Source organism: Corythoichthys intestinalis, chromosome 16, assembly GCF_030265065.1.
Source record: "Corythoichthys intestinalis isolate RoL2023-P3 chromosome 16, ASM3026506v1, whole genome shotgun sequence".
NCBI classification, from domain to species: domain Eukaryota; kingdom Metazoa; phylum Chordata; class Actinopteri; order Syngnathiformes; family Syngnathidae; genus Corythoichthys; species Corythoichthys intestinalis.
In genome coordinates this window covers 15295508-15322374 of record NC_080410.1, presented here as the reverse complement: position 1 = coordinate 15322374, position 26867 = coordinate 15295508, and the positions used below count along the sequence as shown (strand labels likewise).

General features: G+C 37.5%; 3 protein-coding genes across 3 annotated transcripts; 2 read left to right on the top strand and 1 right to left on the bottom strand.

Annotated features, from left to right (window-relative positions):
- The first annotated feature begins 113 nt into the window (after positions 1-113).
- fam234b (family with sequence similarity 234 member B) lies at positions 114-12273 on the top strand. The gene is made up of 13 exons (XM_057861601.1): positions 114-256; positions 2958-3464; positions 4012-4125; positions 4203-4370; positions 4457-4572; positions 6503-6653; positions 6736-6877; positions 8068-8262; positions 8366-8444; positions 9144-9311; positions 9530-9650; positions 9741-9967; positions 11706-12273. Exons 1-13 carry the CDS (start codon positions 220-222, stop codon positions 11706-11708), a joined length of 2028 nt encoding a protein of 675 aa, XP_057717584.1. The 5' UTR covers positions 114-219; the 3' UTR covers positions 11709-12273.
- Positions 12274-16646: 4373 nt separating this feature from the next.
- On the bottom strand, positions 16647-26677 carry ndufa6 (NADH:ubiquinone oxidoreductase subunit A6). The gene is made up of 3 exons (XM_057861604.1): positions 26493-26677; positions 18884-18999; positions 16647-18793 (listed from the first exon to the last, which is right to left on the bottom strand). The coding sequence occupies exons 1-3, from the start codon at positions 26620-26622 to the stop codon at positions 18662-18664; spliced, it is 378 nt and encodes a 125-aa protein (XP_057717587.1). The 5' UTR covers positions 26623-26677; the 3' UTR covers positions 16647-18661.
- LOC130932162 (essential MCU regulator, mitochondrial-like) lies at positions 16907-17705 on the top strand. The gene is made up of 2 exons (XM_057861605.1): positions 16907-17083; positions 17227-17705. Exons 1-2 carry the CDS (start codon positions 16949-16951, stop codon positions 17362-17364), a joined length of 273 nt encoding a protein of 90 aa, XP_057717588.1. The 5' UTR covers positions 16907-16948; the 3' UTR covers positions 17365-17705.
- Positions 26678-26867: the final 190 nt, after the last annotated feature.

Below are 26867 nucleotides of genomic sequence, written 5' to 3'. Positions count from 1 at the left end.
GTGATGACACATGAAACTGACAGTACATCTTGTTGGTTAATGAGGTATCACCAGCAGAGGGCGGCATTCGTCCATTCTGAGCAGTCCCGATTTTTCTTCATGACCGCGAGAAACCCCAACTCCCATAATGCAACTGGGCATACACAGATCCAAGGATAGCTCCCCTCTTCATGGTTCAGCAGCTCATCACCACTGGGCTGCAGATCTACTCCAAGAGAAATGGCAGCAGCCTTGTCCCGTGCGCTCAAACTACCAGGTAAGATGCTATCAACTTCAAACACATGACGTTTAACGTCATATGAGATGAAAATCATGACCGAAAGCATTAGGCAATCTGTCGCATCAGACATGCAAATCAGTCTTCTGACGTGTCACTCAATTAGCATCCTTCAGGCGCGCTGTAAACGTTGAGCACGTTTTTTAAAACAGATTAATTCCCCACTTTAGACACATTTTTGTTTATAAAAACACGCTTGGAATATCCCGTGTAAGCACTTTCGCTGCCTGTTTAGCAGACTGCTAAGCTAAAGTTATCCCCCTCATACCTCATCGTTACAATGACATGAGAGCATCATATATTACCTTCGAGTGTCCCTAACAGTTTTTAAATTAATGGATTGACTGGCGTCATTTCTGCGCAGATTAATGAAGAAGACTTTAGTAATTAAACGGAGATACCCTAAATAACGGGACATTTATGATGCGACACGGTGAAAGAATAGTTGGCATGTTAGACCCATGGTTTAGCGATTGTATGTGCCTGATTGAAATTTGCATGGTTGTTTCTGGGAATGCCCAGTAAAAAAAAATCTAGTTAGAAATTTGTCCATTTTGCTTTGAGCACCTCCGAATTTTGAGATGATTTTAGAGTATGTTCTTAAAAAAAAAAAAAAAAGAAAGAAAACTCGAAAAGTAACTACAGAATGATGTAAAATACAATCTTTAGACAATAACAGTATTTCTATCATTGCTTCGTTTTGTTAGATGATCTCAAAGTTATTTTGTCTGATGAGAAAATATGTGCATGAGGATGTTTTACTAATGCTTTAAATGGCAATAAAGTGACCAGTTTTGGTAATTAAAACAAATCTCAGTAAGACACTGCGTTCACATACGTGGACATCGTATTTTGTTTATACTGTATATGGATATTTTGATATTCATGTATGTGAACGCCAGATCTCAATTATATCATTTTACTAAATAAATAATAAATTCATTATTAATGAATACAATATGAATAAAATAGGAATAAAAACAAATACACTTTAGCCCCCATAATGCTGTATTTAACTCATTAACTGTCATTGTCAGTGGTAGACATCCATTGAAATGGAGAGAGCTATCAGTCTACACCAGCGGTCTCAAACCGACTCCACAAAGGGCCGCAGTGGGTCCTGGTTTTTGTTCCAACAGATCCAGCACAAACAGTTCAACCAATGAGGTTTCTACTAACATAAGCAGCACCTGATTGCAATCAACTGATTACACTTGTAAGAAACCAGATTGGTGAAAAGGTATTTGTCTCGTTTGGTTGGAATGAAATCCAGTACCCCCTGCGGCCCTTTGAGGACCGGTTTGAGACCACTGGACTCTACACTGACAATGCTAAAGTCATATCCATTTCGACTGGGAGGCTGGCAGCGAATTGGACTTCTAGTGCCATCAATGGCAGCCAATGAGTTAAATGAGTATCATATAAAGGGTTATTTGAACACCTATAATTTAAGTTTACCTTGTTGTCCCAATGAAGTTAGGAGAGTCAGTAAACATATGCTTGCACAACCTGTACATGGGTATCAAGTATCACTTTAGCAATACAAATATTAGTCTGTTACTTTCTGGTGGAATTTAAAGATAGTTAACCTTTTAAATTACTGTAGGTTTTATACCTCACAGATTTTTACTATTGGAGCCAGGGCTCAGTAGCCATCCCTCATTAAATGTGGGGTTCGCTGTACTCAATAAGGGTGTGACAAAATATCGAAATGGTGATATATCATAATACTCTGTAATCCAATAGGTTATCGATATGCTCCTGCCAAGAATCGAGATATCATTTTAGAAAGGTGTCAATGTCTTTAAAAAAAATAAAATAAAATAAATAAATTTAAAAAAGGAACAAACAAATTGCACCAAAATCTTCCACCATAATAGTGTCTCAGTTAACTCTAAGGCTGCATTGATGGTGCTTGACGCCCAGTCCATTTAGACTGGGAACGTTCGTTCATTGGAAACCAGAGCATTCAGTCATTCTGTCCGATTTTTAGGGCATTTGCAGGTCACTTGCTGTTCATTTTAGGACATTTATAGGTCATTTCCTGTTGAGTTTGAGTCACTGCGTATTCATTTGGGTGATTCCCAGGTCATTTCCTGTTCGGTAACTCAAAATAAACAGGAAGTGACCCATAAAATACCCCAAAATCAACAGGAAGTAACTGAAAATCAACAGGTAAATGACCTTAAATGGCCCAAAATTACGAAATTGCCTGGCATTGGCTGCCACTGACAGCCATAGACGTTCAATCCATTTGAAGTGGGAGGGATGCATTCGCTGCCACCCTACCAGTTCAAATGGATTGGACGTTTACTAGTGATAAACACATAGCCGAAGGATGAAAATTGTGTTTTTCTGTTTATTTGTTGCTTGTAGAATATCCTAGAATGATTTCCTGACCAGTGTATTGATAGTTGTTGTATCGGCATATTGTCAGATCATCGTTATCGTGAGCTTTGTATCGCAAAGTGTATCCTATCGTGAGGTACCAAGAGGTTCCCACTCCTAGTACTCAATATGTTGGTTGTCAGGTGACTCGTTTAAATCTCTACGATTCTAGTAAATATACTTTACCACATTTGTATGTGCCATATTTACAAGATAATTTGACATGAGTTGGAGTTATCAAAAACTTAAATTCAAGCTACTATTGCAAGCTTGTTTGTGTGTTTTTATTTAGGGAAAAAGGGCTCAGAGCTGGGTGAGTACGACCCCCTCACCCAAGCAGACAGCGAGGACGAAAGCGAAGAGGATGACCTCGTCCTCAACTACCCCCGAAACGGTCTGTCCCGGGATGCATTCCACAGCGGCGGTTCCGCAAAGCTGCGGGGAGGTCGATCCGGCCGACTCGTGGCTGCTGGAGACGAGGCGCAGGAAGACGAGGACGATTGGCGAGAACGGCTTACCAGCAAATCACAGCAGGATAGAGACGATGTGAAAGGCGGGCAGTACTGGAGCCCATCGAGGGATGACAGGGAGCAGCTGGGGGGATCCGGATTGAGGGTTCATGGGACTGATGAGGAAGAGAAGAGGATGAGGAGGAAGAATACTGTGCGGGCATCCTTTTTTCTGCTGCCTCTGGTCTGCGCCATGCTTCTCGTGCTGCTTTGTGCTTTCCTCATTCCCTGTCAGAAGGGAGCACTGGCAAAGAGGCTGCAATGGGAGAGAGCACTAGGGGATGCAGGAGGTAACAGATACCCGACTATGCATGTAATGGCTTAAAAAACTTTACAAAATTTGTTCTGGTACATGTCAAAATCGCAGATTTAGGTGTTGACACAGCATATGTCATCATGAATATTGAATAGTATATTTTTTACATTTTATCATTGTTTTTGTCTCTTAGTTACATGAATAATACAAAAATGTAGGAACAACTTTCATTTTGATGCAGTACGGCTCTGAAACCAAAGCAAACTACAACTTCATGTATAAACAAATTGTTTAATTACCGGTTCCCCTCTCCAAAATTGCCAATAAAAATGCGGCACGATTATCTTTTTTAAATACGTCTATTCACAATGTATGCCAATCAAGTTTCAGATAAGGAAATATTAATTCAGCTCCAAACAAAACAAAACATTGGTTGTAGAGGTCGACCGATATGGGATTTTCAAATGCCACTAGTGATATATTTTTTTTTTTCAGCCGGTTTCCTAAGACGATAATTGTGGCTCTAATTACTTGATATGTATGTAAGGGCTATATGGAGTTTGTTTTTCCCCTCCATCTAGGTGTAACTCCACCGGCACTGGCATTATGGGATGTTAACGGTGATTCAGTGAATGATGTGCTTCTCAGTGTCTCCGAGTTGACCAATGACACACATCCAACACAAGGAAACAAAAGTAAAATGAAACCGGAACCCTTCTGATGTCTTTACATGTCCCGTCTGCTCTTATGACCTTCCCTGTCTTTCTTCCAGTTTACAGTGCCGTGGTCCTGTGTGGTGCTAGTGGGCAGCTGCTATGGAGGAAAGTCATGTGGGAACCAGTCATGTACATCCAGTGTGGACTAAAGATTAGCACTAAACCATTACCCGTGTGTCTCCTCATTGGGAAGTCTACCATTATGGCTGTTAATGGCACCACAGGTGAGATAAGTACAATCTTTTTGTCAAATTTCTTTCGCTATCACTACTTTTTTCCAAGGTCACATAATTTTCTTTTGACTTTGCAGGGGAGAATTTGTGGTCCGTGCTACTGAGGAACATTGAATCCCAGGCGGTGTTAGTCCCAGATCTCCAGGGAGACTCAATCCCAGATCTGCTTATAGCCACCCTGCCTGCTGATGAGGTACAACCACTTTCCACTTAAACACACTACATCATCTTAAACAAGGCTCACACTGAGGGACAAAATAAATCAGTGAATTGTGTACATTTTATAATGCTTTGCTTTTTAGCCACGCAAATATTTTTACATGCAACTAAAAAGCAAAGAGTTACAGAGCATTTTGAATGGGGACATTGTCAGCAGGCTCTCTAATATCCACTCTCTACTTTGCTGTTGCCCTGGCCTCACTGCAATTTTTTTCCCCAAAGCATTGATTAATCCTTATACAGTAAGAGTGTCGGAGTTGCAAATATTTGTTGCACTGACTTGGTTGATCTGTGAAATTTGTTTTTCGCTTTTGTCCAATTTCTTGTAGTTCAACGGCCTTTTCGGTGCACAGTAGCGTTAAGGTGTATCATTCAACTGCAAAATAAAAAAGCGGTCATCAAAGACAAGGTGCATCAGAGTAGGCATGTGCCGGTTACCGATTTCAAGGTGTACCGTGGTATGAAAACGTCACGGTTTCAAAACCACTAAAAATTTCCATCATACCGTAGTACAGTATTCTCTATTAAACCTTTCCCCAAAATGCTGCCAGAAGTGTCTTGGAGCGGCAGCGCTCACCCTTCCCTCTCTGGTTGTTGCTGTGTGTGTGCAGTGACGCTATTCTGCTATACAGCCAGCGAACCAAAAACAGAAACACTCCAAACACAAGGCGTACTTTTCTTGAATTTATGGACGTCTCAAATCATGGTAACTGAAATAAACAAAACGAATACATTTAAAACTTTGTACAATAGTATTTTTACATGTGTGAGTAGCTTCAATAGCACGAACACATAAGAATGTGAGGAAGTTATATCCATGAAAGCCATGAAAAAGTTTGCCAAAAACAAAACACATTTTCCTTTCAAATTCAAAATACAAACTAACTAAAAACTTAAAGACAAATTTTAGCCTAGTTTTAGCTGCGAGAGAAACCTCGTTGAGGTTATAAATCTCACGGCCACTGATAAACAAGCTTGAATGAAGGAAAAGGGATAACAGAATCGCTAATTGCGACAGATGATCTTGCTTTAAGCACAAATGCACATTCGCTGGACAAGGAGAGGTCTCACTCGCAATGTTTTTAGACATAACCTTTACACAACAATATTTACATTTTAAATAACACTTTTAACTTAATAACTTATTTAAAAGTGTTTTTACTTTTTTAATAGCAATTATTTTTGTTCTTGCTCTAATCTTGAGCAACCTGAGCTGTGGGTAGTCTATAAGTTCTATTGATTTGAAATTTTTTTTGTTTATTTATTTTAACATTATATTCATGTTCCAATTTGCAAATATGTTCTGAAAAAAAATCTCAGAAAAAAAGTAGTTGTTTTTTTAACCCATACATCTCAAAATAAAACATTTTGGAGCTATAACTGCAATACCGTGAAATTGCAGTATTTTTCCTCAAGGTTTTCGTACCGTCAAAATCTCATACCGGCACATGCCTACATCAGAGTATAAGGCGCACCTTCAATGAATGGCCTATTTTTAAACTTTTCATATTTTGGCCGCACCTCATTATAAGGCGCAGTAATAGTAGTGGTAGTAGTAGTAGTAGTTGTTCAGGTTGCATTATGCATCCACTATATAGAGCTGCGCGAAGGGTAATGTCGTGCCACGATTAACCAATATTGATTCATATATAATGCGCATTGAATTATAAGGTGCATTGTCAGCTCTGGAGAAAATTGAAGGCTTTTAGGTGAACCTTACAATACGGAAAATACGGTGTAGAAAATCAATTCAAATATTACAATTATTGACAACTAACCTCTTCTTCTATAGCCATTGAATTCCTGTAGCTTTAAGACAACACACTTTTCTCCATTGCCTAAAGAGCATTATTAACAAATTAGACATAACTGACTGAATTTATACTGTCGGATTCATTTTTTAGTCTCTGGATCTGTCACTGACTTTAATTTCTGGGCTGACTGGAGCCATACTCGGTCATTCGGTGTCATTCAACCTCACTGGACAAGGGAAACTGATTGGTCCTCTTTTGCACGAAACGCAACTGGGGGCACCCTACATTCTGTTTGGCTTAGGTAAACAAAGAATCTTAATTATATATTCAAGATTGCAGATTGTATATTCATCTAAACAACATCAACATGTCTGATTTCCCAGGTAATGTTGTGGCTATCTCACTGCGGGATATCTTCCGCCGTGCAACGGGTAAGCTACCAATGACTGCCGCTCTAAGACGAAAAGATCCTGGATGGGAGGGAATGAAGAAAACAAATTCCTCTTCCTTTATACACATTGTCAGGTTGGTCTTAGTAACAAAACCCAGTACGACACATCAAAAAAATCTCTTGTTGAAAATGCACATTTTAGTAAATTACGTTTTTCAAGTTAAATGAACATAGCTGTTGATCCTGAGATGCACATTTCATATTACTCATTTTATTGGTTTTAACGCAATATTTTAGAGTTTAGGGAGGAGTTTATGAAGCCACAGTTTATAAAGCCACATATTTGGGGAAAAAAAATCTTTCAGTGCCATTGACAATGATCGACATACATTCATGTGTCTTTTTTTCATCCTTCTGCTGTGAATTTAATTTTGTTTGTCACTAGTAGACGCCAAATCCATTTAAACTGGGATGGCTGGCAGTGAATGAACATTTTGCCTGACCTCCCAGTTCAACTGGATTGGACATGTATCACAGTAAATGGTAGATACCGTATTTTTCGGACTATAAGTCGCACCTGAGTATAAGTCGCACCAGCCATAAAATGCCCATTGAAGAGGAAAAAAACATATATAAGTCGCACTGGAGTATAAGTCGCATTTTGGGGGAAATTTACTTGATAAAATCCAACAGATAGAACAGATATGTCATCTTGAAAGGCAATTTAAAATAAAAATACAGTAGAGAACATCATGCTGAATAAGTGTACAGTATGATAATGTTACATGATGCATGAACAACAAAATGTGAACGTGGCTGGTATGTTAACGTAACATAGCTATTAAGAGTTATTCAGATAACTATAGCATAAAGAACATGCTAACAAGTTTACCATTCCATCAGTGTCACTCCAAAACACCAAAATAACATGTGAAATGATATCATAATGTGTTAATAATTTCACACATAAGTCGCTCCTGAGTATAAGTCGCACCCCCACCCAAACTATGAAAAAAAACTGTGACTTATAGTCCGAAAAATACGGTAATGAGTTAATGTGAACGAGGGGACATAAAAAAATTAGACTGCTGTTAACTTGTGACTCTAATTAGGTTAAGTACTATTAGAAAATAAATATAAAGGATAGTAATCAGTATGATTAATGTAGCCATCACAGACAAAACAAAGCAATATAATCTCATTGTTTTTTGGGGGTTTTTGTGTGTGTGTGTGTGTGTGTGTGTGTGTGTGTGTGTGTGTGTGTGTGTGTGTGTGTGTGTGTGTGTGTGTGTGTGTGTGTGTGTGTGTGTGTTCCGTTTTGTAGAGGGTCTGACCGTGTGGACTTCTTGCTACCCCTAGTGGCTGGTTTTGGCACCAGCCATAACAACCTGGACACAGTCTCCAACCTGAATTCCAGTAAAAGTGATTTGGTGTTAGTGTATGGCTTCAGTAAGATCTCTTTGCTCAGACAGAAGGATGTACACAAACAGTGGACCTTTAACTCTGCCCTCATACGCAGGTATCAAACAGCAGTTGTAATAGAATTAGAATAGAAAATGAGTTGCATAAAATTTATAGTCTGAATTAGTGACGTTTCTATAAAATACTTTTGTATGTCACAGCCAACCAACTCCGGGACACTTCAATGATGACGGAATCCTCGATCTTTTCTTTCAGCACTCGGCAAATGGCATCATGAAGGTAATGCAAGTTAACCACATTTTAAGACTTTACTAGGGCAAGTGACTTATTTTTGATGATAAAAAAAAAAAGAAAAGAAAATGAACCCCATGAAGACCTTGTCGTCCACATTTGTAGACATCACATTTTATGTCATGTCGGCCAAAATATTAATATTTGGTATAGAAGTGTGGCCTACATGACCCAAAATGTCATGTCCACAAATGTGAACAGCAGGTTTCAGACTTTCAGTTATAATGATTTATTATTTATTTATAAATTATTATTTGGAAAAATAAAACGATAAATGAATAAGATGTTAATAAAAACAAAATTTATACAATTTAAATGGATTTTTAAAAGTACAGTTTGTTTATGGCCTCCAATAACACTAAAAAAATGTTTTTTGTTTAGTAGTATTTAACTCATTGCATGCAATGGACAATGATATACGTCTAATTTAGTTACACTGGGAGAATTGACTGAATGCTCATGTTTCTTCTTTTTTTCATTCTCAATATATATTTTATGAATTAAATGTTTTTTTTTTATCATTAAACATGAATTTTGTTCTTTATTTAAAATGTTTTTTTTTATGTTTTAAGAAAGATCATATTCGCTGATACCACATATTAAACAGCTCTTTTTCAACAATTACATAAATGTACTCACACTATGGTTTTAAGGCTGCATGTTTATCAAATCTCTTTATTAACTCAGGCCCAGGTAGTTGATGGGGCAAATGGTCATCTCGTCTGGACAGCACAGTTTGCGTGCCCCCATCTGGTTTTGGAAACGGCAGCCATCTCCACTTCGACTGGCCAATCGGTTTTTGTTTTCTGGGCCAGTGAGCCAATCAGAGAAGAGAGGAATATCACCAAGGCAACTGTGAGTCTGCCGAGAGAATAATCTTTCTCAGGCAAATACATGATGCACAGACCAAAATAGAATTAAGTCAACTTCATGTACAGAATTTAGCACACCAGGACAATCTAATCAGATAATCCATACAATTTATCAAATGAACATTATCATCTTTAAAAAAAAAACTAAATTTATAGTAAACAACCATGAACAGAATGCATTATTTAAAACTCACATCACAGGTGGCTCCAGGTGTTGCAGCAGCAGAACCAGTCATCAGAAAGTTATTCTTGTTGCACCCTGCTTATCCCACAATCCTGCTGGAGCTGGCCAGTACAACTGATACTGCGGTCGCGGCTGCAGGTACAAGTCAGACTCGTCTGCTCAGTTTCTGCTGTCATCTCTATACAACATTTAGTTGATTTTATGTTCTCTTGAATTTTTTTCTACCAGTGAGTTACGAGGAGCGCCAGAAAGACGCTACCTACATCACCGTATCCTCAAGGCCGACACCCGACTCAGCCCCCGGCGCTCGCATCGTGAAAAGCATGAGGCTCCGCGCGGCCATCGCTAAAGGGCAAATAGTTCCATTAGGCCAAAGTAACAAAACTGGGACGGATCTAAAACCTGACATGTTTGAGCTCAACATGTTTTACGGACACCTTTTCTTCAAACAACAGGTGAGAAACTCGAAATCTGTGATAGATAATTTTATGAATTATTTTGAGTTTTTTTTATTGCGGATGATTAAAAAAATGATTATTATAATAATTAATAATAATTCGAGGGGACGTTTTTTAAAAAAAAAAAAAAAAAAAAAAAGGATTGAGCAATCAGTTATTCAATAGTTTTATGAGAGAGAGTTTGTTTCTTTGTATTTGGGGCTGACAAAACAGATAGAGGAAGACAAATACATATTTACAAGAGATGTTTTGCTTTTTTCGTTCAACATTTAACATCTTTTACAGTGCAAGTGAGTTTACCTGGCTTCCACATACGTGGATATCCCATTTTGGATCACTGAGGCCACAATATGAAAGGGTTCCACGGATAGAAAGACTTCTGAAAAGATAAACAGTTAAAATAATTTGATATTGAAACCCCACTTGATGTTTTTGTTTTTATAGCCGGGGTTCCAGAATATAACTGTAGTGACATAAAGATGCCGTCTGTTCAACCCTTTAAATTTGAAACCGCGAGGAACATAAATGAGGATGACAGCACTGTCAATATTTTACAAAACGAGCAGCAAAAGCAAAATGAACAGGAAAGACGGAATGAGAGGAGAGTAGGGGGAAAAAAAAGTGTTCTGGCAAAATGTGCTACAAGAGGCGAATTTGACACCAAAGTACTACCAAGCGCTTTCAGCTTGTTTTGTTTAGATGCATACAGACAGAACATACTAAAGATGCCTGAAGAAAATACTTAAACGTAGTAATATGAAATAAGGGTGGTTTAGATATGCTACATTACTAACGTGGTCAACAGATCAACAATCTGCTTTAAAGCTACCACAAGAAAACACAATGTTTAAAAGTATTAGAGGGAAACTCATGCAAAAAGTATTTTGAGGCAATGAAAAGTAATAAAAGACTCAATAAAAACACAAATAGTAAGTACTTGCCGCTTTTAACCGATGAACGCATATGTTGGACGTCTCGCCGCGTAGAAGGAATTGCAGTAACCCGGTAGTATTCATCGAGTGATGGTGACAATCTACATCATCACCCCGAGCGTCTATTGTGCGTTTAAAACATGGCGTCCTACGTAGGTCAAAACATGTACTAAATATTATAGATTTTTAAATCAATGGCAACATTTTATGTGTTTCTAATAAAATATTTTAGTAAAACAGAACAATTATGGCTTATTAGAGCCTACAAGCCTTTAAGTCCGAGGTTCCCTTTAACATTTGGAATACAAGTATAGCCATCACCCAAAAAGTGATGTCCAAGTATGTCAATAAAATCAATCAAAATGTTTTTAAAAGAAATGTTCAAAAATGAAAATGGCAGAAAAATACACTGGTTGTGGCCCCCAACAACCTCTAAAGTGTTGGGGTTTTTTTGTTGTTTTTTGTTTTGTTTTGTTTTGTTTTTATCTGGCAGAGGTGAATGTCCAAATGGATTGGACGCCTTGCACCGTCAATGGGAGCCAATATGTTCGATAGGTGCTAATGAATATACTTTGAATTTGATATACTTTGAATATACTTGAATATATTGACCTGTTGGGAGGATTTTTTTTGGTAAAAAATCAGGAGATTGTAATTTTAGGTCATATCGCCCAGCCTTAAATCAGTCACTATTTCATTTGACCTCATTTATAATGAGCATGCTCAATATTGCTACAAAAATCAGCGTTATGCTTGATGTCGATATAAATTTGAACATGTTCTTTTTGTCTTTTTATTTTTAGTAAATTGCTGCTTTTCTATCATCCTGCGACCTGCGTCTCAAGAAAAGGTACGAATGGATCACATTGCACAAAGATGGCTTCATTTGAAGGTGTTTACATTTCATCAGTCTTAATTAGTATTTCATTTCTGTTAATTAAATGTGAAATTTGTTGCTTTTTTTAGTCCTGGTATTATTTATTTTGTGTATACAAATACCTCTATTTATTTAAATGGAATTTTAGGATGTTTATACCATTTTATTGAATGTCTCATGTTTGTTTTCACGTATCACAGCACTTTTTAATGAAAGGAGGTGTAAATGTTTTACTTTATACTTATGAATCTTCCATGGCCAGTGTGATACAGTATATGATAAAATCACAATGAATCACTAGTCGTCTCTTTAAATGATAATTTAGTGTCTAAATATTGATTGCTGCACAGTGTTTCTCGATTTAATGAATTATGTTTTACATTTGTATTAAGATATGTGTGTATTTTTTTTTCACTTGGCTGCTCTCAAGTATATTTTATTGTAAGGTGCAATTTCCTGTATTACAATTGTAAAAATGAATTCTTTGTCCAACACCAATTTGTATTTATTCATTTATTTTTTAAACCTTGATGTAAATTTCCACAAGAAGCACCATGAGGTCATTGCCTTGATTTTCCTGTGTGGATTTCCTCTGGGTACTACGGCTTCCTTCCACATTCCAAAAACATGCAACGATCATGTGGCTCTTTTGCTGGGAATTTAAATTAGTCGTTCATTCACTTTAAGCCCTTCCATCTTCAAAATGGATCGGACATCTATCGCCACAAATGGCAGCCATTTAGTTAAAGTTACTTAAAATTCTCTGATGAAGTAACAATAACAATGAGTATATTCTGTATTTGTAGGCAGAATGCCTGATGCAGATATTTATTGGAAGTAATAAAATACTTTGTGACTGCACTTACTTAGGCTTTTTTTTTTTCGATAGCTTGATTGAACTGTAAAATATTTTTCGACTTTTTACTCCTTTCTACGGAGCCCCTAAAGGAACATCGACAGAACTAAAGTAAATTTAATCTATCTGGTGCGTACCAGATAGTATTTGGTGCACTCTAGAGCTGTGCTGACTAGTCGACGTCATCGATGACGTAAATGCGTCGATGAGCACAACATCCCGTCGACGGTTAATGAAGGGTTAAAAATTTAAAAAATATATGCGTGGAAAGTTGAAAATAGCAGACGCTCGGTATGCAATAGAGGAATGCGGCAAAAAGCCAAAAAAGCACCCCAGTAACAAAGGAGGGTACATTGTTGTGTCCGGTCTCTTCAATGCCAAGCTTGGCTGCACGTCGGCCGTGAATGAACACCTAAAGCGCCGTCACCCAGTTGTCATTTTGGATGACGACAGGAGACAACAAGCCGGCAGATCATACGTCCATCTAACTAACTAACTAACGACATTTTTTATTGAAGTTGCTAAGTCTGTCATGATGAGGGTTGAGCATCGAGCATCGATGCTCCCGGAATCGTTCCAATTTTTAAATTTAAATTTCTTGTTTCGATGCCCTGACTGCAGAGCGGGAAAAAATTGCTCGAGTTTAAAGACTAATATTTATATACAAGTTATAATTAGCCCTGTGAGTAGTTCATTTAATGTAAAAAATCGTCGAGAAGTTAAGACTTTAATATAAACTATGCAATTTTTTTCGACCCTGCATTTTTTTTCTTGGACGCTGCCTAATAAAAGAATAGGAATCGGGAATCGTTCAGAACCGGAATCAAAACATGGAATCTGAATCGGAACCGGAATCGTTCAATTTCAAACGATGCTCAACCCTAGTCATGTTATGCAATAAGTCCATTTTTCGCACGGTAAATAAAATTTAGGGTGGTAATTTTCACAACTGTAGGCGTGCGTGCATACATTTGTGCGTGCATGTTGATGGCATACAAGACTCCAGTTCTTTCCACAGATGTTTATTGGTCATCAACACTCCATAGAATTAAAGTTCAGACATACAAAATAAGGAGACACATCTATATTAAACACCGTAAACGTTAGCATTGCTACATTGAGGCTAATGGGGGGAAAAAAAGACAGCCTACTTTAGCCTGCTATAAAACATTGGCAGTCTTCTCAAACACAAACTTGCGGTTGAAAGGTGACACTTCAAACAAGAAAAATCGCTAGTTAACAGCATTTGCAAATGAAAAAATCTTTTTTTTAAAAAAAATATTTCTGACACTACATGCAATGACGAAAAGTGCTTTTTTTTTTTTTTTTGCGGACTGTAAAGCTTACGGTTAGCGGTTTAGCGAACGCACTTTCGGTGAACAGTCATATAAATAACGATTTCTGGAGTTGATCCCACATACTTTAAAATTCAGATTCTACACCGAGAACAGCTTTAAAATGACACCCGTAATGAAAAGTCTGATTGGCAATGAATAATTATAATTATTATGATGCTATTTTATATAGCAGTATACTATAATGTTAATGCTGGATATTTTTTTTCTTTAAGAATTGTTGTGAATCATGTTGGAAAGGCGAAACTGTTCTGAATCTGTTTACTTTCCATTCTTTTGCATTAGTTAATGCTATCAGCATTTGACCTCATTGTTTATATGTGATTTTTTATTTATGTGTTTATTTGTACTTTAGAATTTAAGATTAATAAGCATCAACAAAAATTTCATTGCTAAATTAGTAAAAAAAAAAAAAAAAAAAAAAAAAGATTAGTCAACTAATCGTAAAAATAGTTGGCTGACTAATCGGGACAAAAATAGTGTCATTTGGGACAGCCCTAGTGCGCACTATACACTATCTGGTGTGCACCAGAAAGTTCCCTTTTATAGGCCACAAACTGCAGGCGCGCATCGGACAACAGAAGTTTTGACGTGCTAAAATGATAATACAGGATTTAGTTGAGCTTCACTTCAATCTTAGACTCAACTATTTTACTGCATTCAGATATGACTACATTGCTTGCACATCGTCACCACTGCATCATATGTGGTGCCCAACAGATGGTTTAAACTTATTTTATTTCTGTCGATGTCCCTTTAGGGGCTCCGTACCTATCATTTAAAATCAGCGGAGGTGGGTGGAGTAGCCAAAAATTGTACTCAAGTAAGAGTAGTGTTACTTCAAAATAATAATACTTAAGTAAAAGTAGTCATCCAAAAAATGTACAAGTAAAAAAGCATTTGGTAAAAAGAATATTCAAGTAATGAGTAACATTGTGAGTAATTGCTTACAAATTTGTTTTTTTTCTTTAAAGAATGGTGTTTTTTTTCTCAGCACAAACTTATGTATATGAACTGTTGTTACAATGATATTGTACAGTAATCCATTACATATCCACATTAACCCAAAGAAATTTTTAAAAATCATTGAATTCTTGCAAGAGAATATGAACGACAAAAATTAATCATTATTCGTCTAAAGAGCAAGAGTGCCTAGTGTCCAGTGGAGAAAATAGTTTTTAGTTTGAATAGTGAATACTGTAGTTCCTTCATGGTTATCATTATAAAATTAAAAGGATCATACCTCCAGTTTTCCATGGTCAATCGGTGCCAAATAAAGACTGGGAGAGAGGTTAAAATCCGCGCTTTCGAGTCATGTTGAGGGCAGCGCTCTATGTCAAATACATTTTTTATGGCGCTTTAAAGACGCCACGTGATTGAACAGGCTGGCGTGATTTCGAACGGCAAGCTTGCGTATGATTGGTATATTGTAGTCATGTGATTATTGTTGCGACGTCTCATTGGTGAAATTGGCTTGGCATCGCTGGGGGAAAAAATTAATCTGTAGAATAAAGAGGGAAAATGTAACAACTCCTGTGTAGCCCAAAGTAGCAGAGTAAGAGTGGCGTTTTTTTCTTCACAAATCTACTCAAGTAAAAAGTATGGTTTCGTAAAACTCTTACAAGAACATTTTTCTCAAAAAGTTACTCACGTAAATGTAACGGAGTACATGTAACGCGTTACTATTCACCTCTGGTAATCAGATATCTACTTTCAACCCTCAAAAATAGGGCTACTAGACAGTCACTTCCAGTGTTGTTAATAACGGCGTTACAATATAACGGCGTTACTAACGGCGTTATTTTTTTCAGTAGTGAGTAATCTAATTACTTTTCCCATCTTGGCAACGCCGTTACCGTTACTGAGGCGGGAAAGACGTGCGTTACTATGCGTTACTAAGTTGGTTGAATAAAAAAAAGTCAGAGAGACGGACTCACGGAGACGAGAGAGCAGAGCAGGAGTGGGGAAGACGCCGTTGCAAACGCGATGCTAGGTGGCTCCAATAATACCTGACTGTAGCCTACAAACTACGCCCACATGATACGGTAGATATTACATATTATAGAACTAGATGCAAATGTTAGACACGGCTGCATTGGCAACATGTTTTAAGGACTACATGCGTTAGTAAACAGCCGCCATCTTAAAGCAGTAGACCTCTCAGGAAGGCTCTGTTGTAGAGATCCTTCCTAGCGAACCTACTTTTTTTTTTTTTTTTTTTTTTTTTTATCTAAAATGCTCCTAAATCGGCAAAATCTTGACTTAAATCTATCTTTAAATGATGAAACAGTTTTAAAACTTACACATGTTGAAAGTAGACAGAAGGGAACTAATGCAATAGCGGGAGCAATTTTAACAACTTTAACAGTTGATTCACAACTTTAAATGACTTCCACACATAGCAAAGATTACTATCTAGTTATCGCAATACCCTTGTGTCTAGGGCTAGGGCCAATTGTCCCAAAAACCCTTTAAACTTCACATTGTGTGACTTTTTTTTTTTTTTTTTTTTTTTTTTTTTGAGAAAAAAACAAAACATGAAAACTATCACTAGTTACTTTGCCAAGTAACTAATTACTCTTAAATTCAGGTAACTGAGTTACTAACGCAATTACTTTTTGGGAGAAGTAATTTCTAACTGTAATTAATTACTTTTTTAAAGTAAAATTAACAACACTGGACTCACTTCAACCTCCGCAGATGACAACATTGCTACGGAAACGGCGTAAATTTTAAGCAGTATTCATGAATTGCTTACCACAAATCTTCAAATAGGTCATTTAGAAGAAATATAACTTTGTGAAGAGAGCCAACGTAATCTAAAATGCATTTAACAAGAATTTGCACGCCTACCTTTACTGTCCCTTTATATCGGCGCTGGGTGGCGCTGTTGACTCATCAAATTCTGAACGTGGCTGTTCCGCATTGCTGCCGTGCTTCATCCAAACGCGGTTTATCATGGCGTCGGCCTTGGGTCGTTTTGGTTGGGGTTCAGCTCTCAAAAACGTCCTCGCATCACCGGTAACCACCGTGACAGCGCGCCGAACGGCTGTGTGCTCTTCTTCTGGGGCCATTCTGCCCAAACCCAAAAAGGTGAGCGTTCCTACAAGGCTGCGTTTAATCTACATGTATTGGATGTTTCATTGACACGACCAGGGAATGAGTTCATGTTTACCTCTACTGACGTGAACTAACCGAATTGTTTCTATGGTGGGCTGCGGAACACCGGGGAGCAGACCCCATTCGGCATTTGGCGGATTGCGGCGGTAGTGGTGCCCTTCTTGTATGTGGGGACTCGAATCAGCAAGAACTTTGCCGAGCTCTTGGAGGAACACGACATCTTTGTCCCAGAGGACGACGACGACGATGATTGAACCAAGAAAATCAAGTATATTGGCGCCAGGTAGTTGATGCGTTGAATGACATCACGTACATATAAACACTCAGTCTGTAACTAATACGTTTACCCTCAATTTATACTGCTAGATCAAATTGATGCCAAAAAAGTTATTCAAGCGATTACAGTATCGTTTGAACGGCAACAGGTAAATTGTTCCTTCTGCCATCTAGTGGAAGACGACTGAAATATTCTGACAGGCACTGACCTAAACATGAGTAACACAGAAAGATGAACAAATATATATTTGTCGTCTAAAGTCATGTCTTGACAATTATTAAGCACAGCCATTTTTTTTTCAAATGATCTTTTCTTTTTCTTACAGATTTGATTTTTACATCTACGGATGAGTCAGAGCTTTTCCAGCATGCCTCCACCCTTGTCAGCATTATTTTTTATTACAAACATTGACCCTGAAAAAGCCCACGTATTGTTGTCTTTGCATCTAATAAAGATTTTTGATAACATGCTGTAATTCTTTTAACCCTTAACAGCGAACTCATTGGCTACCATTGACAGCGCTCGAATTCCTAATCATTTTGAAGTCAAAATGTATTGGACGCCGAGCACCGTCAATGGCATGGAAAGATAAGCCTTTATAGCCAGTTGTCCCTGTTTAAATCGGACATCTAGCATTGAGGTTTTAATAACATTTTAATAGGTTTTTTTTTCCATATAAAAATAACCGAATAAAAATGAATGGAAAATAATTGTGGCCTACATAACTCAAAAGGTGACGTCTCTGCATATGAATGCCACGTTTTAATAGGGGTTGTTTTATTTATTTTTTTATTACCAAAAAAGTAATTTGGTCAATAGGGGGTTAAACAATCATCACTACTACAATGGCAGGCGTCAACATCTCTACTCTCCGAACGCCATTAAAATACTGTATATTAAATGTATAAGGACGAGACAAAATAACACAAAAGGATGCTATCAATGTTAATTCATTCACTGCCATCGAGCGCAGCAGACATCAAATTAATTTTGACTGGAAAAATGGACAAATTATATTTTTATAGTCTTTCCACACAGTTATAGATAAAACACATTAAGTGAGATCAAAGTTTAAATCCCAGGCGTCGGCTTTCCTGTTCCCACCCAAATTCCAAACACATATGCAGCGTGATTAATAGCTCCTTTAAAATATTCTGATAAAAGCTTTTTTGACAGACACTTTGACAAGAATTAATGTTAAGTGTTTATTTACAGTAAAAGGGAACATCTGCCACTGAAGACGAGCAAAAAAAGGGTCTAAGGTAAGCAAAAGTTCAGGGTTCATGACCTCTGTAGAATTTGGACAGGAAGTCAGTGGCACGCGGTTCCTCACTCTCATGGAAGTATCGCATAATGTGCGTCTTCTGTTTCCATACGTGGATGGTCTCCTGTAGTTCCATTTTCCCCTACAGATGACATTAAATGCAGAAAGGAAGCACAGAGAACGTCTCCCTAACGTGTAGCCTATCCAATATGTTCAAGAAATAAAATGTTACCTTAATGACTAACATGTCAACCATACGGGGGTCAGTGACATGTTTGTTTTTGTCGAACATTTCCCTCACTTTTTCTCGGCCCTGTTGTGTTGTGATATCCAGCTGAAACATCGCCACTGTGGGAACACAAAAAGAAATTGAGCTGACACAAAATCATCTTACTTGAAGCTGTCCACAAGGTAAACTGCTGGCCAACAGTATTGGCATCCCTGCAATTCTGTGAGATAATTTGAAGTGTGTTTTGGGTCATTGTTCTGCTGGAAGACCCATGACCTCTGAGGGTGACCCAGCTTTCTCACACTGGACCCTACATTATGCTGCAAAATTTGTTGGTAGTCTTCAGACTTCATAATGCCATGCACACGGTCAAGCAGTCCAGTGCTAGAGGCAGCAATGCAACCCCAAAACATTGGGGAACCTCCGCCATGTTTGACTGTGGGGACCGTGTCCTTTTCTTTGAAACCCTCGTTTTTTTCCCCTGTAAACTATGTTGATGCCTTTTCCCAAAAAGCTCTACTTTTTTTCTCATCTGACCAGACAACATTCTTCCAAAATGTTTTTGGCTTTCTCAGTTAAGTTTTGGCAAACACCAGCCTGGCTTTTTAATGTCTCTGGGTCAGAAGTGGGGTCTTCCTGGGTATCCTACCATAGAGTCCCTTTTCATTCAGACGCCGACGGATAATACGGGTCGATACTGTTGTACCCTCGGACTGTAGGACAGCTTGAACTTGTTTGGATGTTAGTCGAGGTTCTTTAGCCACCGTCCGCACAATCTTTCGTTGAAATCTCTCGTCAATTTTTCTTTTCTGTTCACATCTGGGGAGGTTAGCCACAGTGCCGTGGGCTTTACACTTATTGATGACACCGAGCACCGTAGATGCAGAAACATTCAGGTCTTTGGAGATGGACTTGTAGCCTTCAGATTGCCTATGCATCCTCACAATTTTGCTTCTCAAGTCCGCACACAGTTCTTTGGTCTTCTTTCTTTTCGCCATGCTCAATGTTGTACACACAAGAACACAGGACAGAGGTTGAGTGAACTTTAATCCATTTTTACTGGCTGCAAGTGTGATTTCGTTATTGCCACCACTTGTTATGTGCCACAGGTAAGTAACAGGTGCTGTTAATTACACAAATGAGAGAAGCATCACATCATTTTTCAAAGGGTGCCAATACTTTTGTCCGGCCCATTTTTGGAATTTTGTGTACAATGATAATGATTTTTCCCCCCATTTTCTTCAGTGTTTTTTCATTGCAAGCAAAATAAATGGAGATATTACTACCAACGTATTTGTAATTGCAATCTTTTTCTGGGAAAAATTGAACATCATCTGACAGAATTGCAGGGTTGCCAGTACTTTTAGCCAACAGTATATTTACATACATACACAACTAGTTTGGGCAGGTTGCATAGAAGTATTTTTCCTCTATTCAATAACAGCTGAGGACGTTTGGTTTTTGGGTGGAATTTGAAAATAAAGCTAAAATAAGCTTTAAATGTAAAGTTTTGACCTTTTGTAAGCTTTGAATATATATATATATATCTAGAGCTGTCCCGACTAGTCGACATAGTCGACGTCATCGATGACGTAAATCCGTCGACGAGCACAACATCCCGTCGACGGTTAATGAAGGGTTAAAAAAAAATATGCGTGGAAAGTTAGAGTGTCGGATGCTCTGTTTGCAAGCGGGGAAAGCGGCACAAAGCCAAAAAAAGCGCACCAGAGTGTCCAAAACATTGACTTATTTCAAAGAAACAAAGGAGAGTACACTCTTCTGTCCTGTCTCTTCAGTGCCAAGCTTGGCTGCGCGTCGGCCGTGAATAAACACCTCAAGCGCCTTCACGCAGTTTGTAATTTTTTGTTGTTGTTCATTTTTTGTACACCAGAGGGTGCTGTCGCCTTACTAAATAATAATGTTTCATTGACAATGGGCCTATAAGTGCTATTAGTATTGTTCTTAATGCTAATTGAAAGGTTTATTTCATGTTATGGTTTATTTTAATGTATAGAAAATTATATAAGGTTAAAAGGTCATAAATATATACAGTATATACAGTCATTGCACTCAAGGGAGCGATTGTCAATGATAAGGTAATAAGGTAAAGGCAATTCATATAGGCAATTCATTGATATATAAATAAGGTTTAAAAGGAAAAAGGTGAAAAGTTTTTGTTAATTTCTAATTGTGTTGCTTTATTTGTGTGCACCGTAGCTCTTACGGTGTGTTTACATCAAGGATGGAATAAAAGTTGTAAACCATCAGTTTAAGAGACCATCTTTTCAATCGGGATGCTACACTAGTTAATTCTATCAGCATTTGAACTCATTGTTTATTTGTGATTTATTATTGTTATTTACGAGTTTATTTGTACTTTAATAAATAATTTGAGTGTTCCAATATGTTTTTTGTGAATTGATAAGCGTCAACAAAAATGTCATTGCTAAATTAGTAAAAAAAAATAAAATAAAATAAAATAAATTAATTATTAGATTAGTCGACTAATCGTAAAAATAGTCGGCTGACTAATCGGGAGAAAATTAGTCGTTTGGGACAGCCCTATATATATCTTAGGGTTGGGAATCTCTGGCATGAAGCCGATTCCATATGTATCTAGATACACAGGTTACGATTCGATTAAAAAAAAAACGATACATTTTTAAGGCCTAGCGATTCGATACGATTCGATACAGTTTAAGAACGATGCGGTTCGATACAGAGTGAAAACGATACGATAGTAAACATTTGTTGTGTGTGTGTTCGTACAGTATTTTAAAAATATAAAAAAGACCACATTTTTTAATAGCAAAATTAACAAAATGTCATACCAATGTTATGTTTTATTTTTTATGAGAAAAAAAATAAGGCTTACTATATGACCGTCATTTTGTTGGATGGGATTGATAATACAATAAAACTCCAGTCACAGACAACAATAAAGTGCAGTAATTCAATTACTGTATTTCCTGGTGTTTTTAACACAAGAGGTAAGTAATTTAAGTGCAAACTTTCAATGTAAACATCTTACAAACAAAAAATATTAATTATATGCAGCAGCTATTGAAAAAAAAAAATTAAACCTGCTAGTGTTATCATAAATAAATAATAAATAATGCTTTACGACTGGTATAATTGGGGGAATAAAAACATAGCATTTTAGACAGGTCAATAATCATTACTTTAACCTAATACACAGCAAAGTCATTCACTTATGCCCATGCTTCCTCATTTTTTATTGCTCATCACTGTCCATATCTTTTTTGAAGGGCAGATTTTTCTTGAGGAAGATCAACTAATCCACATGTTCATGTTTAAGCAGACTGCGTTTCGTCCAGCATTGTAGTGGGTTATTTTTCAGGGTTAAAACTCACGATTTCTGTACCGCTCCACACTTCACACAAGCTCTGTCCCATGCTAACAGATCTGGCTGCCTTCATCACTTCAAAGTCCGACTTTTGTTTTCCTGGGTGCGTTGAAAATAAATCACAGCACGTAGCTGCCGTCGGTGATCACACTGTCCATTGTTTTAGCATGTTGCCACTACTAGTTTCGTTTTCGTTTTGGGCTGTGAAGAAAACTCTACGCTGCGTGCGTTACAGTGGTTTCGTTAGCTCTTGCGTTGTTATGACACGCCCGTGACGATCAGGTAATTACGGCGACTAGTAGCGATGCTGCCGAAATGCATGGGAAGTAACTTGTGGCAACCACGACTGTGAGTAGTGCTTGTCCATATTATATCATGCGTGCGGTCTCGATCTAAGTGTGCGCTGTGTGGCGAATGACGCGCACTTGTGTCATTCACTGAAAGACACAAGCGCAGCATGTGAAGTAAAAGCTAAATTATCATATTAAACAATGCATTGAACTAGGCATTAGAAGCCGATTCTTGTGCTCACGATAGCCGAATTCTATCTCTACTATCAGTTCACTGAATATTTAATGGCTAATTACTGTCGAATGGTAACTTTACTATCGATACATCGCGTTAACTGGTGATAATTAATTTTTTAATTAACCACGTTAAAATATTTGACGCAATTAACGCACATGCCCCGCTCAAACAGATTAAAATGACAGCACAGTGTAATGTCCACTTGTTACTTGTGTTTTTTGTGTTTTGTCAGCCTCTGCTGGCGCTTGGGTGTGACTGATTTTATGGGTTTCAGCACAATGAGCATTGTGTAATTATTGACATCAACAATGGCAAGCTACTAGTTTATTTTTTGATTGAAAATTTTACAAATTTTATTAAAACAAAAACATTAAGAGGGGTTTTAATTAGGGCTGTCAAAATTAACTCGTTAACGGGCGGTAATTAATTTTTAAAATTAATCACGTTAAAATATTTAACGCAATGAACGCATGCGTGGAACGAACCACTCAAGCATTGCCGCGAACAGACTACAATGGCACCGTTTGAAGTATATTGAGAGCTAAGCCAAGTGGAGTGGATGCAAGTGTTACCGGCACCCCCAAGGGGCCGCTGTCATTTTCAATGTGACCAGCGTTGTCAGATTGAGCAGTGATCGAGTGAGTCAGAGAGAGGAAGCGAGAGAGTAGACAGTAGAGATAGTGCGCAATTAGCGCAGGCTTAAAATGCTGCGCCCCCCCTACATGCTTTTGATTTGTTAATAAAAGTACCCACAAAAAGCCATCTAACGCCTTTCGGTACTTATATGCTTGGTTCGTCCGACTTCCTAAGGAGGAAGTCGGACGAACCAAGCCATCTAACGACAAAGAGCCAACCTGGATCGCCGGTCCACTCCTCACTATGACGAGGAGTTGAAAGCACCGCCAATTACCAAAAGGCGCGAATAAGTAATACAGACATTCATTGGAACCGCATTATTTATTGGTACAAGCTGTAGCATTTCAAACACCAATTATAAATGTTGTGGTGCGCAAAATGGGGAAGAGTGACTGGAGATGAGCTTTATCTTAACAGCAAATTTTGTAGACAACGCAGAGAAGATATATCATTCGTAGCCACCATTGTGACTCATGGTTGCCCAAATTCCCATCATGCATTTGGGCAGTTAAGAACATTTAGGTCGCTACAGTATCGTTTAATGAAAGCACAACAAAAATAATATTCCTATCGCTCAAAAAAAAATAATGTTCACAAAAAGAAAAGCGCTCAACGCAAAGAGAACTGGCATTGTACTCACATTTATCTTTTAATGACTATGACTTGTACTCACATTTATCTTTTGAGAATTACAAGTCTTTCTATCCGTGGATCCCTTTCACAGAAAGAATGTTAATGTTAATGCCGTCTTGTGGATTTATTGTTATAATAAACATATACAGTACTTATGTAAAGTATGTTGAATGTATATATCCATCTTGTCTTATCTTTCCATTCCAACAATAATTTACAGAAAAATATGGCATATTTTAGAAATGGTTTGAATTGCGATTAATTACGATTAAAAATTTTAATCGTTTGACAGCCCTAGTTTTAATATAAAATTTCTATAACTTGTACTAACATTTATCTTTTAAGAAGTACAAGTCTTTCTATCCATGGATCACTTTAGCAGAATGTTAATGTTAATGCCATCTTGTTGATTTATTGTTATAATAAACAAATACAGTACTTATGTACAGTATGATGAATGTATATATCTGTCTTGTGTCCTATCTTTCCATTCCAACAATAATTTACAGAAAAATATGGCATATTTTATAGATAGTTTGAACTGCGATTAATTTTTAAACTGTGATTAACTCGATTAAAAATTTTAATCGTTTGACAGCCCTAATATATATATATATATATTAGAGCTGAAACGAATACTCGAGCAACTCGAGTAACTCGAGTTTAAAAACTGATCCGAGTAATTTTATTCACCTCGAGTAATCGTTTATATTGACAGCTCTAAGCATCACGTTTCGCTCGGACTACTTTTAATGCGGGACAACGCGCCGACGTCACGTGGGTAGAGGAAGAAGCAATAAAAAAATATAAAAAACATTTCCGCAGCCGACAGCCGCTCCAAACTACGCCGACGTTGCTAAAAACTAGCCCGCGTGATGTTAAGTTGGTAGCAGGTAGCATCTGAGGAGTCTCATAGAGATCACATGTATGTTGAACTAGATGCAATATGATAGACTCGGCCGCGTCTGGGCAGAGGTAATAAACAGCGGCCATCTTAAAGCAGTAGAGCGCTAAGCGCTAATAAAGAGCGCTAAGCGCTAGTAAAGAGCGCTAAGCGCTAGTAAAGAGCGCTAAGCGCTAATAAAGAGCGCTAAGCGCTAAAAAATAAGATTAACGTTACTGTCTGAGTCACTAGCTCACGCAACGTTAGCCCTGCGGAGGGCTAGGTTTCTATTAATTATGACCACTTTCGATGCGTGGCTAATGTGTCTTACATACAGGCTTTAACATAACATAGCTTTGTGGAGTGATAAGGGTGTAAAATAAAAACTCAATAATGCTAACTATCAATTTTAGCTTAGTAGTCATTGCTGGATAAAACACCAAGTAGCACTGGTCCCTAATGTGCTCCAATACAGCCTGTATCATACATTTATCTTGAACACTGCAAAAACACAAAATCCTATCAGGACTTACAGTTTAGACTAACTTAAAACTTAACTAGAACTTAAAAATGGCTTGACACAAATAGAAATTCAATTGAAACACGTGGGAAAAAATCCTAACTTTTAAGTGATGTGTGTTATCAAGCGTAATGGCATTTTTAAGTATAAATATATATATATATTTTTTTTAATAAGATCTAAAGGTTTTTTGAATGAAAGCAGTGAATTTGTCTTTTTTTTTTTATTCTAGTTACATCTGAGATGCAATTGTTGGCTGTTTTCAACAATATACATCGAAAATAAAGACATTGATTGACTGAAAATGGTTCAAGATTAGATGAAATGTCTTGTTTTCTCATGTATATTTATAATTGCTCTTCACCTAAAAATATATTTGTTTTATCCGATTACTCGATTAATCGATAGAATTTTCAGTCGATTACTCGATTACTAAAATATTCGATAGCTGCAGCCCTAATATATATATATATATATATATATATATATATATATAAAACTTCCATTTTTCTGCATATCACAAACTGTTGATTTTTTTAAATTGTGTATACCGACATGAATTTACGATTGCTTTAGCATAGGTTATCAAGCATATGTTGCAATGTGCCTAGAAACTCGAAAGTCTGAGTCGACCTCCGTCGTACTCGTAAACAGATGACGCCGTGCATGTCAAAACATAACGCAAAAACATTCAACCGCTGTATTAAGAAAAAAAAAAAACTTAAAGACATTTACGCTATGCCAATACAAAGTTATTGTAATTCTAAATGTACGGTAATAATTTGGTTTTCCTTGGCCAAGAATGACTCCAGAAAGCAGCACCAAGTGCATTGTAATTGCCACCTAATTCGTGCTAATGAATGAGTACGCATGAGGTGGATTAATCATATACTGTTGAAATATCTGAAAACCAGCGTAATTAATCTGTCGTTAAACACAAATTAGATGACAGCTTCACTCGCAAGCTGCTAGCTTGTCAATATGCTAGAGAGACGCGACCTTGACACCAAATGTCTTTGCATCGGACAGTGTTGAGGCGACCTACCCGTGTTAGGGACTTCTCGGTACCAGGCTCGGTAAAGCTCCCGGACTCTGCGTTTTGCTTCGTCCAAGTCCCTGCTAAAAATTGGCTTAACAACTTTGGCCGCAGTTCGGGTCGCAGCACTGGACGCCATAACTGCTGACTACTGCTGTCGAGAATTCCGGTGGTACTTGTTAGATGGTGTTCTAAGAGTAGCGCCATCCACAGGACAAAAAAAAAAATCCTTATCCATTTTAGGCCAATTTTCTAGTTGTGATATTCAGGTTAACCCTTTATAGAGCAACTAATGTGATAATTAACAAAGACATACTGTATAACTTATTATATTATTGCACTTTTATTTCGTTTCAATGTTTATCAAATGTGAATTAAAAAAAA

Excerpts from the sequence above, each read along its gene's own strand:
- LOC130932162 (XM_057861605.1), top strand. The coding sequence starts at position 16,949 with ATGGCGTCGGCCTTGGGTCGTTTTGGTTGGGGTTCAGCTCTCAAAAAC. Across the intron at positions 17,084-17,226 it reads TTCTGCCCAAACCCAAAAAG|ACCCCATTCGGCATTTGGCG; the intron begins GTGAGCGTTCCT and ends ACCGGGGAGCAG.
- ndufa6 (XM_057861604.1), bottom strand. The coding sequence starts at position 26,622 with ATGGCGTCCAGTGCTGCGACCCGAACTGCGGCCAAAGTTGTTAAGCCA. Across the intron at positions 19,000-26,492 it reads CCGAGAAGTCCCTAACACGG|TGGCGATGTTTCAGCTGGAT; the intron begins GTAGGTCGCCTC and ends GTGTTCCCACAG. Across the intron at positions 18,794-18,883 it reads TTGACATGTTAGTCATTAAG|GGGAAAATGGAACTACAGGA; the intron begins GTAACATTTTAT and ends TGTCATCTGTAG.
- fam234b (XM_057861601.1), top strand. The coding sequence starts at position 220 with ATGGCAGCAGCCTTGTCCCGTGCGCTCAAACTACCAG. Across the intron at positions 6,654-6,735 it reads CTACATTCTGTTTGGCTTAG|GTAATGTTGTGGCTATCTCA; the intron begins GTAAACAAAGAA and ends CTGATTTCCCAG. Across the intron at positions 9,312-9,529 it reads GGAATATCACCAAGGCAACT|GTGGCTCCAGGTGTTGCAGC; the intron begins GTGAGTCTGCCG and ends CTCACATCACAG.